At 38.2% G+C, this 12889-nt stretch overlaps 1 protein-coding gene across 2 annotated transcripts in view; it reads left to right on the top strand.

Moving 5' to 3' along the window:
- Positions 1–12889, top strand: part of RB195_003984 (uncharacterized protein) — a gene marked incomplete at both ends in the record, with an annotated part of 88850 nt that overhangs the window by 22237 nt on the left and 53724 nt on the right. Inside the window, one exon of one of the 2 annotated variants that reach the window (XM_064201884.1) lies at positions 4029–4044. The exons of the other annotated variant lie outside the window; for it this stretch is intronic. Coding sequence (XP_064057765.1) covers positions 4029–4044 — 16 coding nt within the window. Of the gene's footprint in view, positions 1–4028; positions 4045–12889 lie in introns of those variants that run through there. 2 annotated transcript variants of the gene reach the window in all.

The following is a 12889-nucleotide window of genomic DNA, read 5'->3' as shown; positions in this document are numbered from 1 at the left end:
ACATATTTCGTACGAACATTATCTGATTGGTTCTTCAGGGACTTTGTCCCAGCTTTTACTGTCGCTTAATTATCCAAAGTATGTATTATCCACCGTAGATGATCTCGTATTAAATATATCCATCTTCCGGATAGAATCTGCACTACTTCTACACTATTAGTGAATTCTAGTCTTCAGAAATTGTCCTTGATCTTCTTTTTTGGGACAAATTACTTTGAAGGTACATATGTACATGTTTTTTAATTTGGGTTTATTTACGAAGTTAAAGACATCACCCCACGAATCTGAGATGGTGCAGATTTTAGGTGGAGTATTCTTATAAAGGATAGTAGACTATGGAGAGAAGGGTGATTCCGTCCATTTCTTCCTAACTGCCTTAAAAAAACGGCCCGGAAGATGCGGCGTCGCACAAGGCTGGCGCGCTCCAGTCGAACTCCTTGTAGAAAATAGTGCGCCAAAACGCCCGGAGCCGTATCTTCCGGACCGTCTTTTGCGGTAATTAGCAAGAAATGGACGGAATCACCTCCCCCCCCCCCCTCCCCCTCTTTTTAATCTACGATTCCGTATACGAATACTCCACCTGAAATCCGTACCACCGCAGATTCGTGGAGTGATGCCTTTAAACCTTTTGGCCGGTCACGTGTTAACAGAAGAGAATATTTCTTATTAAAAACCATTATAAAAAAATAGATTTAAACAGTAAGAAATGAAAGAAAAGAACACCATTTTCTTTTTTCAAATGTCATCGTTTTGTTCGATGCTGTAGAAAATCCTCTTCTTCCAACATCCTTTTATCTTTTATCTTTTATTTTTTATATTACAGTGTTTACATAGTAAAATGGCTTAATTTCCTCGAACATTCTCGCACACTCTGGTAAATTCCTTCTAATCGATCCTTATTATAATATCATTGATTTGCTAATTGTTCTAATCGTTGACCGAATTACGTAGATGGAAGTCTAGAAGAAATTTATGGTTTTTTTTTAATTCCATCGGGTCAATTGATTCAAATCGATTTATTTGATTTGAGTACTTTTAAAGCGGATTTTTCCGGTTCATAGTCCACGCTTTTTAATACGTCCACTATTTACCGCTTATAAATACTGAATTAGTCGTTGCAGGTGATCTTGAAGATTTTGTCAGGTGAAAAGATCAGGTGAAAATCCTCAATTGGTCCGGCTAGTATATGCACACATACATAAAACTACGATTTTATCTGAATAACTTAATTAGGATCTTTGTTTTTGGTATTTTTAATGTTTTTCTTTCTCTTTTTCCCTCTTAGAATTATATGGTTTTATGTTAAAAAAAGTGGTAATTGAACATTTTTTCTTCTTCTTCTTCTCTTCCTTTTTTTTCCTTGAATTTTTGCTACCTGCTTATTGAAAGATATGGTTTAAAAAAACCACGTGATGAACTCGACTATCGTTTATTTGCAGTTCTGCTAAGCATAATAGTACAGTTTGGAAAGTACAGTCTCGATAAATCTCTCTCACACAAATATTGGATCATTTCTCAAATATTAAATATTGATATTATACATTTGATTGGTAGTATATCGATATCATACAATTTTAAATAATACTATTATATTTTGCAGCTGATATTATATATTTCAAAAAAGTTATTATTGTTATAGAAAACAGAATCTATTATCTTTATTATTATTTATTATTACTATTTTATTATCTTTCATTACAATTATCTTTCTATTATTATTATTTCAAATATATGGCTTTAATATTATACTATGCACCTTCTTGTTAGAGAATTTCCATAAAACTTTAGAGTTAATCAAAAGTTAAAGGTAAATTTTTCCGCGAACTTACCATTCTAACTTCAGTTCATTCAATATTTGTCGAAAATCTCGCCAAATAATCGATTTCTTGTACAGTACTCGGTAATGGCGTAGTTATTTAATAGTCAATATACCAAATAAATATTTAAAAAGTCTCTCCTTTCTTTCTTTACTTTTAAAAAATTCTCTGTCAGGAAAAAAAAACTTTGAAAAGTTTCACATTGTCATTACTTTCCACTCAAAACTCTACTCTTAAAATTATATTTTTAATTCCATGTTTGATAGGAATTTTTTGGTCCACAACAGATCCTACATTGTCTGGAATTTGGGCAACATTTATCTCGGATTTTCTACCTTTGTCAAATTCAGCTATGACAGAGCCTCTCCCAAGGGACTCTGCCACACCGAGACCCTCATCCTACCCCGGCTTTCCATTTCAATCATCATCACCAATCGTCATTCATTCCTCGTTTTTCATCTTTCCTTAGAGACCACTCGTCATCAGTTCATTTACGTACGTTTCTTTCGCCCTTTCCAAGTAACACATTACCACTTCACTTCTGACTGATTTGATCTCAAAATAAAATCGAAGAAAAGAACAGAAAGAGAGAAAAGAAAAGAAACCCACGAACCTAAAGAAAAAGCTCGAAAAGAAATCAAGGACGGAAATTAAGGTGTTTCCAGTGCATTACACCCGACACGTTTGATCTGTCGTGGTTGATTTTTTGATCTCTGGGTACTTGGATCGCGCGCGCGTCCTATCGGTGCCAGCGATGTGGTTTTGTTGAGGTTTTTGGTGAGATGTAGGGAATTCGGTGTTCGTCAGGGTTAGCAGACGTTTCCTACGAAGAATTTTACGTTTATATAGATATGTTTGTACATAAATGTGTATATGTAAGTTGTACGACCCTACGTGCCATATATTCTATTGGTATGTGTGCGTGTGTGTGTGCGCCGTTATTGATTTCTTCTTGACATTTTCTTTTCGCATTGAAGTGCATATTTGAATGCATATGTATGTATTTGTTGTGTACGCTACGTATGTCGATTTGCCCAGGGGGCATAGATGTGATAGTCGGAGCCGGTGCTCTGACCCCCCTTCACTTTTCTCCCCCCTTTGAACGGTTGGGGAAGGGACCTAATTCACTTTTAAACGGTTGGCGAAAGGACCCCCTTCACTTGAGCTGCACCCCGTGAGCTAAACCCCCTTCACCTGCGGAGGGTCCGGCTTCTCCCTATCGCACCTATGGTCGGCGGATGATGTTTGCAAATGGCGGACACCACATATGCCACAATTTCTATGTTTGTACTCCTTTTTTCTGGAAACAGGTCTTTTTTCTTTTCGAAACCCGTTTTTTTTTCTACGCTTATTTACGAAAGCTTTCAACTTCATTAGTGTAATTTCCGCTTATTTCACTTCTTTATTCTAAGCATTTATTCGTACATTACGGTGAATTCACCTTAATTTCCGGTTCTTCAACTTCATTCATGCTAAACAACCCTTACATTAATCCCCCTCCATTTCCACTTCACTGTATTTTTGATGTACAGTGTTTTTTGTGTATACTTTTTTTGTTCTATATTTTCCATTAACGGTAGGAAGTATAACTTCTCCGTCAGTTTCTCTAGTTACTATAACTCTGCGCAAAAGCAATATGTGCATATTGATTAGCTGGACTTTGACGCGACGCTGATCGATCAATGATCCGTCGCGCAACTTAGGGAACGCCAACCCAACTATGAACTCAGCCATTTTTCCGTTTTTCCCTTAGATTTTCTAAATGGTTTTTCAACTTAATTTTAACAACATATGTGATACAGTTCCGTGAGGTTTTCGCCAAAAACAAAATCCTATTCTTTGTTGCTTTTCTTTTGAGGTGTTCGAACATCTCTCTTTTTGCATTCCTTTCCTTTTTACCGATTTTTTCTCACTTCACAACACTTTCTTTGGCTAACAATCTTGAAATTTTTTCTATTTTTTTCCTTTTCTTCATCTTTTTCTTCACTTGCTCTTTTTTTTTTGGTCATATCCTATTCAGTTTACTATCTCTACACGTATTCTGTTGTTGTCGTATCAGGTTGACAGGAAAATGTTGTTGCAGCCCGTTCTTATCTGCGGAATTCGCCTCTTTTTTCGTTTCTCCAACGTTTTTCCGAACTTTTGCTGTGCATATCGAGAGATATGGTGTAACCAGCAGTTGATATGTGATAATGCCATGTGACTACTAGAATGGACATGTGCTGCGGTAAATCCGAATTCATTTTTATAGTTGTTTTTTTTGGAAGAAAATCTTTTCGCTCTACTGTAATTCAATTATAATTCATCAACTTTTCTTTATATTATTTTCTTGCTACACTGGTGATCCTACACAGATCAGCTTAGGTTGAAGTCAATATTTTTAGCAGAGAACACTTTTGTGTTCTGTTTGATTAGTATCGTGGTCTATTCCCGAGAAGGAGCAGAGATTCTCTGGAGCAAAGATTCTCTGTAGCAGAGAATTGTACGTTCCATACGTTTCAATCTCGCGGTTTCCTCTTTTTTTCCTATTTTTACCAGTTTTTTTTCTATCTACTATGAACATATTCGTCCAGTATTGCATCCACATATGTACATACAATTCAAGTTTAAAGAACACACACACAATTTCTTTCAACAATACCGTTTTACTCCAACCAGTCTTCTTGGTCCATCATCCAATATGTTATCGATCGCCGTCCATTATCAATTGTAGGTACGATCGTGCACAAGGTGACTTTCACAACAACTGTGTAAATTGTTAGGAACGCATTTGTTCATATGATTTTCGGAACTATACGGGTATTTGGTAAAAGTTATACGTGATTCTTTTGTGTTTCCTACTGTGCATTCTTTTCCCTACAATTCAATTTTTCCTCGTTTTTTTTTCGCTCGAGAAGTAATTTCTTTCCTTTTCTCTTTGTTTTTTTTTTTTTGAAAACTTTGTCGGTTCTTCTTCAAATTCACATTACTCCTTTTTTTTCTCAATTTCTGCCTCTATTTTCTTTCTATACGTATACGTTTTTGTCTCTATATCCTACCTCATAATTACATATATATATAAGTAATTAATACATAAGTGTTTATTCAAAATTACTAGTGTTGATATAATCAGATTTTCGTTTTTATTTTTTTTAATTGAAGAGAAATTTCCTTTAATTGAACGTGAACTATTGACGTTAGCCCTTCATAACTTTCCATTTTTTTGTGGAATTTTTCTTACCTCTTACTTGTTTCATCCATATATCCAGGGGTTTATTAACAAAAATCATTTTTGATTTAGTATTTCTGTTCCTAACTTGAACTGGACGCGAGGTCGTTACAGTATTTTTTTTACAGTTGTTTAACGTATCGGCAAGTTCGCCTTCTTCAAATCCTGAATAGGTGAAATCAAACGTGATTTATCGGATCAAACGCTTGATTTTGTTTCGTTTTGCCATCGCTGTCACCTGAATTCATTGTTGGATGGCCATATCGTAGAGGTTCACCATGAACTGTGGTGATTTCACGCTTCTCCCTGTAGCTGATCCCCGCATCCCCGAACTATATACGGCTACTTGATATTCAGTTTTTTTTTGTTGGCACATTACAAAGGTCCTTTACCTTAGATGAATTGGTCCGATGTATGTCTTCGTTTTCTCTTTCCCTACTGAATCTCTTTCTAAGCTTCCAAAACACTCAAAACAACCGTTTCTTTGAAATTTCTTTTTTTTTACTGATCACCATATCTTTGATTTCTTCCACATCTTAGTTTTTACCTTTGAAAATCTCTTTCCGTGGAGGACCACTCTACGTTTTAAACCGATTTCTAATCAAAAATATCGATGTAATCGATCATATATTGGTTTCACAGGAAACGATTCAACCGATGTAGAAGAAGCATAGAAATTCTCATTTTTTATTGTAGTTCTTGAATTTTTAAAATGAATTCGTCTGCTGTCGCAGTGAATTAAAATCAGCCTGTTTTTCTCAATTGCAATTTTATATAAAAAAGCAAACTTTTTCGTAGCTTTCTTCTCTAACATTTAGCCTGATGAAATAGGATTTCTTGGAGAAAAATCCTGCATTTGAAAAAAAATGAAATCAATCACATTGCTTTTTCATCTTGGCAAAAAGAAGGGAAAAACCAGGAATAAGGGATTGGCGGGTAGTTGAAGCAGTTTCACAGATGACTGCTGGAGTATCATTGAAGTGCGCAGTGGTAGTGGCTGGGTTTCAATTCAACTCGGCGAAGTAGGACGAGGGTCCCATTCCCCGGACACCCACTCTACGCCCATGGGAAGCGTCTTAAGCTGCAGCATCAAGATCGCGGTTTTTTGACTCCTCTGTGATCTGAAGCAAGGACTTCTGTAGTCCACGGTTACAAACAGCTCGCGGGCCCAGGGGATTTACAGAAGAGTAGTCACCCAAGTCCGAGAACCCAGAGTCAAGGTGCTTGAGCTATGGATTGAGTCAGCTACGAGGTGCAGTCCTTTTCCATCGAAATCATTTCAGTGCATTCCGTAAGGTGACCAGTGCACGATTTTGTATTTGCAGATACCTTTGAACATTTAGGTACGAAAAAATGATCGCGCGCCTAAATTCATCATTTTCCTACATCGAACAGAGAACCATAAAATGTGCAAAAAAAGGCAAAGACGTCTTAAATAAGGGAACACATCCGAAAAGGTTCATTGTATTCGCGGCGTACCAGAGTGTCCATACCTTCAATGAGATATGTAAATCTCCTCTCTTTAGACACCCAGTGTTTCATGTTTGCTTAGATGACCGCGACGCGTCTGCACGAATTTATGCGCTTTGTCAAGTACCCATTCCGTCTGTCTCCAGGTATCTGTGATTCTGTCTGCCTGTTCCTCTCTCTCTTTCTGGACTTCCTGTCGTGCTCCAATCGAACGCGCATCGCGGTCATCCGAATAGACATAAGTGACGTCCCTAAAAAGCGAAGGATTTTCGTCGTTAAGCAGATGTAGGCAACGAAGGGAACGGATCCCATAAATTTTGTTCTCTGCACTATACGAACACCTCAGAAATAATCTAAACAACCTTTCCTTAGGTTTACTTTTCCCATTTTTTGGTAGAAAACAATCGGAAAGGGGGTTCATGAAATTGCGTGTGAAATTTCACTCCTAACTACTACAACATTTTCTTTCTTTAACTTCTAAAATTTCTCAATTTCAACAATTTCTAAGATGATCTCCCGTACTTTTTGAGGAGACTGCCGTTCCACACCCACTGCATGCGTGAAATGTGGTTCTAAATAGAAGAATCTGTAATATCTCTCAATCTGTATCTCAAGGTTTCCTAGAATTTTCTGAAAGAGGTGAAATTTCATACGCGATAATTTCATGAATCTTTTCTATAAAAAAAATGGTAAAAGTAAACCTAAGGAAAGGTTGTTTAGATTATTTCTGGCGTTATAGTCCAGAGAACAAAATTTATGGGATCCATTCCCTTTGGCTTGCATCATAAGCGAAATTTCTGCTTAGATCCACGCAAAATAACAATTTGTAAAGTGATCTACCTTATTTTTTGAGGAGACTGACGTTCCATATCCACTGTATGCGTAGAAATGTGGTCCTTGAATAGAACCACAATGTAAAAATCGTTAATTTTTTCTCGACGTTCTGGCGGCAACGCACCAATAGTCCCTAACGCGCCGGACTGAAGATAGAAACTGCTAGACGTCGCGTTTTTGTTTCCAACCTGTTCTACCATTACTGTAACCGCCAATGTAGGTGCAGCACTGTAGTTGTGTGATTCACTAAGGCAAAAATTAAGTGTCTTGAAGAGCAAAAACGTCCAATATGTCCTAAAATACTGTAGTCGACGTCCATTAATTCTTACAGCGTATCCTTCTTCAGGGCTTATCTGCTTGGACGAGCTATTATGATATGTTGTTCCAATATTGCAAGATTTTTTTTTATCATGTGGTTTAATTTTCAAAACTATGTTCACTTGGTTTCCACTTAATTTTCTTATAATTATTGTTGTCTAAACAAGTTGCAATTACTTTAATTAGACTTTGTACACTTTGTATATTATACTATCAGTACGGATTAGCCGAGATTAGCTGATTATCTGTAGCGGTAAGAAGGTTACGGACTGCGTCAGAGTGGTTGGAGATGGATGGTTGGGGATCGCCCAAGGCCACATAAGCGCTGATCAGCTTTGGGGAAGTGATGCCAGGCTACTTTAGGAAGATAAAGACACCAACGTAACAGGGAGACATAGGTTAACCCCCACAAATCATTGTTTGGGCCAGCTCGGCGCTCATAAACGTCTACGATTCCGAATTGAAACCGAATGCGTTGGGTCAATTCCTTAAGGAACTGATCAACACCAAACCACTTTATCCCGTTATCCTTTGTTCCCGGAAACCATCCATTTTTCTCCGTTCTTCTTCTTTTTTACTTCTCATTGTAGCGATAACCATCATTCATCGGGTTCAGTCGAGTACTTTTTCCCCCTGATTTGGTGAAAAGGTGAAAAGTGGGCGAAAATTAGTGGTTCCCCTGGAAACCCGGCCAGGAAGGTTACGTCGATCTAGTAGCCTTGTTCGGAAGTCTTTTGTTACATTCAGGTTTTCTTGCACAGTTTTGCCTCGACGCACTCATATTCTATGCGTTTGGGCAAGGTTGAGCCGTTTTTGCATGTCTCGCGCAACTCTTTGAAGCCTTTTGAACGGACGACTTCTTTGGTCATACTTTCGCCAGTTCTTCCGGACTTTCAAAGATTCTGCTTGTCACCGCAACTCAGCTATTCGCTATTTTACTCGTTTTCGTCAGAATATTACCATCGCACTTTCCCAAAGCTGGTCTATGTCCTCTTCTGGGTGGTTACCTAGAACGAAGTTGCGAGGCAAAAAAATTATCGGTTTCCCATTCTCTGTAATTTTAATTAATGCAGCAATTTGTCTACAGGACATCATATTCCATGAAATTATTGTGTCTTATTTCCGGGAAAAGAAAGTTACCGTTTAGAGAGGATGTAATTACTTGTATAATGATTCTTGTTTAACTGAGTTGATGCGATGCAGTTACCTGTTTTGAGGCGTCGCAAAGAAAAAGTGCAAAATAGGGTTTCTAAGAATTTGTTTTTGAGCTACTCAACCCTCTAATCCAGGTTCTTCCGGCACTTTTGATAACCTCAGCACCACAGGTACACGCCTTGATATCAAAGTTGCCATGGTGGCTGCAGTATGGAGGCCGTGAAAAAGTCCTGGATTTTTTGAGCGCACCAGAGTTTTGAAATGATCACGATCTCAAAACTAGACTCCAGAACTGCTTTCACTAGTAATTTCTGGAGTTCTGCATCTTGCATCCATAAATTCTGAAAATTCTGGAGAGTATATGTATGAGTTTCTCATTTTTGTATTTTTTTTTATTGAGGTATGAATAGTTGAATCAAATAGATTCCATTCGTTCTAGAAAGTGTACCTTGTTGACTTGTTGACCAATTGGGATCAGTTTTTCCGAGCAACCTAACATCAATATTTTATTTATTTTTTAAATTCTACCCACATTTTTTATTTACTATAGGCAAAATATTTTGCTTGCGGATAAGATCAAACAGGCCCACCATGCGTTTGGATATTTACCGTATTTAGAAAACATCGTACGGTGATGGGTATGCATTATACATGCGATAGTAGGAAACGGAGCTCCGATTCCCTTAATTTTTGGACGATTTCGGAAGGGATCGTCATCACTTGAGCTGAACCCTATGGGCTTGACCCCTTTCACCTAAGGACGGTCCGGCTTGGGCCTATCACACCTATCCTATGCTATGCATTGCATTAGAACCCACTAAAAATTCCCACTATTCTTCTAATTTTTTCGTGTGAGGATTGCGTGTGGAAGCTCCGTGGAGTTGTTCTCGCCAGATGCGTGGGTTACAGAGACCGCATGAGCTGGGGGCGTTTCGTGCTATTCTTCAGAAACGGGAAGAACAATGAATGAGCGGAGTTCGAATTAATTTCTTAGCTCATAGACTTTGTGCTGGCGAAATCTGTGGGCTGAAAATTAGTTTAACTGCCTGCTTTAAATTCCGTCACCGTTCTTTGACTAGGGATCGTCTTACGAGAAGAAGGCAGACGCGAAAGTTCTCCACCTTTTTCGTTTGAGACCAGGGATTCCGTGCTGGGACCTTAAAGGCAGCGTACCACGAATCCGGGGTGGTACGGATTTCAAGTGGAGTATTCGTATACGGGATCGTAGATTGAGAAGGTGGGGTGATCCGTCCACTTCTTCCTAATTGCCGTAAAAACGGCCCGGAAGATCTGGCACGTGTACAAGGCTTGCGCGCTCCACTCGAACTCCTTGTAGAAAATGGCGCGCCGGAACGCTCGAAGCCGTATCTTCCTGGCCGTTTTTTACGGCAATTAGCAAGAAATGGACGAAATCACCGTCCTCTCCACAGTCTACTATGCCGTGTACGAATACTCCACCTGAAATCCGTACCACCTCCGATTCGTGGGGTGATGCCATCAAGCAAAGTTCAAGATCTTGGTGAGCTTGACGTGTTAGTTCATCTGATTCTTACTTTCAGAGAAGCGCAAAGTCCTTTGGATTCGGGTGTAGTTCAGAGAAATTCCCAATTTCAAGCGGCTGAGAACTTTAGTTTTTAGTGTTTCGATTCGTACATGCTCGAATTTTTCGTCACCGGAGCTAATTAAGGTAGTCGAGAATACGCAAGGGTGGCTCTTCTTTGACGTTTAAGGTTATTTTCACTTCTAGACTAATTTCCTGCGACAAGTCTAGACTATATAGAATTTGATTAATGGCAGGCTGTGTAGACCAATTAAGGAAACTGTTCATATTGGACCTAATTCCACCTGCACTTGTCATGCAAAGCTGGAATTTTTCATCGATATCAAACACAAACACACATACATACATGCATACATACATATACCATTTCTTCGTGGAAGAATGTGAATAATCGTTTGCGGAGCTGCGCTTGATGGAATCGTTTCTCATCTCGCACACCCTCAGGTAATTATCCACGCTCCACGCTAGGGATAGAAAGGAAAAACCCAAGTGTTCCGTTTTCTATGTGCCACTAATGGAACAGTATTTATTTATTTTTTTTACTTGCTACATATACCGTAAGATTTGTCGCTCAATACAGGGAGAAAATTACGGTAATTTACCTCGTCGACCGTAACAAACTCGCTTTACGTTCTGTCAAAAAAAAAAGACAGACAATTCAAAGGATGAGTGTGAGAAGTCCTTGTTTCAAGTTATCCGATCAATGGTAAATTGTTGGAACGCAATTAAGTGCAAGAATTACCTTTAATTTGTTATTTCGGAAATTTTAATCAAACCAGACGACGTTTGAAGGTTAAGCGATAATCTGAACGAAGAGAACCCATCCGAATCGTCATTAGTGCATAATTTATAAGTATATACATATTTATTTATATAAGAAAGGTGTATGCATTCCCTGAACGTCTCCTCAACGCTGAATCATGCATTTTTCGTCGATCGATTCGACATCTTTTCGAAGCGCTTCGTCGAAACGATGCCGATGCTGTTCGTCGTTGCTGTTGACGGTATCGTTGAATCGCAATAAAGTATTCGATGAAATCTGTATGCGTTTCATCGTCTCCGTCGTCCTCGTTGTTGTTGTTATCGTACGCGTCTTCTGTGCTCACCGTACCCACCGTACGTCGCCACTTTTGCTGCTGCTGCTGTTGCTGCTGCTCTTCCGACCATAGACATCCAGGGAAGAATAGAAGACGTCCGCTACGGTTTTCCGTCTCTTTTTTCCACGGACGATAATAATATGCGAACTCTGAGAGGTGTGTTTCGTCCTTTTTTCATTCATTTGCATGGTGTTTACCTTATATGAAATTTCCCATGCCTGATTTTTCCGCTTCCTCATTTCCACTGCATATATTTTTTGTTTACCTAAAAAATGGTATGAAAAAATATCAGTGATATTTCTACTCTCTTTCTATTATGAAATAGCAATGATATCTCAAATTGCAGTCGTCTTTGACCACTTTTGTTTATCTCAGGAGAAGCAAATACTCATCAGCAAATATGTCACCGAAAAAGTACGCAATCTGCTGCTGTCCCCCTTTGCGCTTTCCCTGTGGTTAAACCTTAAAATATCGGTGAAAACCAAAATAAAATATCTTTGTCAGCCAAGCGAGAGACGATTCAAGCAGACTTTTCAACGACGTTTTAGGACGTTGTTACACTTATCATGTGTGGCCTTTTTCAAATTCCCTTCCAAAAATGTTCATTTCTAGTGAATTTTTGTTTTTTTTGTTGATACAGGGCGAAAAAAAGACAGCCGTCAATTTCTAATGTATTCTCGGACTGTGAATCAACAAGGAAACGTTGAATCAGGATAGAAGGAAAAAGAATGGTTTTCGAGACGTTGATATACGCTCTTGCAAGCACAAATTTGAAATCACTGGATGAAAAGAAAGTGGGCAGAAAAATTGTGAAGGTGTAACAAGCACCTTCTCCTCCACATCCCACGCAAGGTAATTGACTGGTGATCTGATGGTTGCTCTTCTTTTCCGGAAGTACACCATGAAGTAACTAACTAACCATTAAAAATAATTATAAATGAAATAATGGTAAAATAACAAAATAATGAAAAATTACCACTTTAAGACTAAAACGATAGGAATTCTTCTCCTGATTTTTATTGATTCACATACAAGGTTGTGGTACTGTAAAGTATTTTTTTTCGAACATACACTTTTTCGAACACTCTTCTCACGAATGCGGATGAAAAAATAGATTCTGTGGAATTAAGGATTACTTTTTGCGGATTATTTAGGTATGGAACTACGTTTTGGAAAGTATATGGTTGAATATTTTACCTCTTCTATTTACGTAATGATAAAATATGATGTTGGTCGACATTTTTGACCAATATAGCAATTTATAGAGGAAGCAGTCGCCATTTCTGTTGTATTTCAAATAGAAAAGAATTAAAATTACCATGATTTTTATTCGAAAATGAATTTTTCACGACTGTTTCGGTGCTCATACCTCATGCAGTTATAGCCGTTTTCGTTAGAAATTCCCGCTAGAATGAGGAGTTGGAAATTT

This window comes from Necator americanus, chromosome IV, assembly GCF_031761385.1.
Source record: "Necator americanus strain Aroian chromosome IV, whole genome shotgun sequence".
In the NCBI taxonomy this organism is placed as follows: Eukaryota; Metazoa; Nematoda; class Chromadorea; order Rhabditida; family Ancylostomatidae; genus Necator; species Necator americanus.
This window is presented reverse-complemented; position numbering and strand designations above follow the sequence as displayed.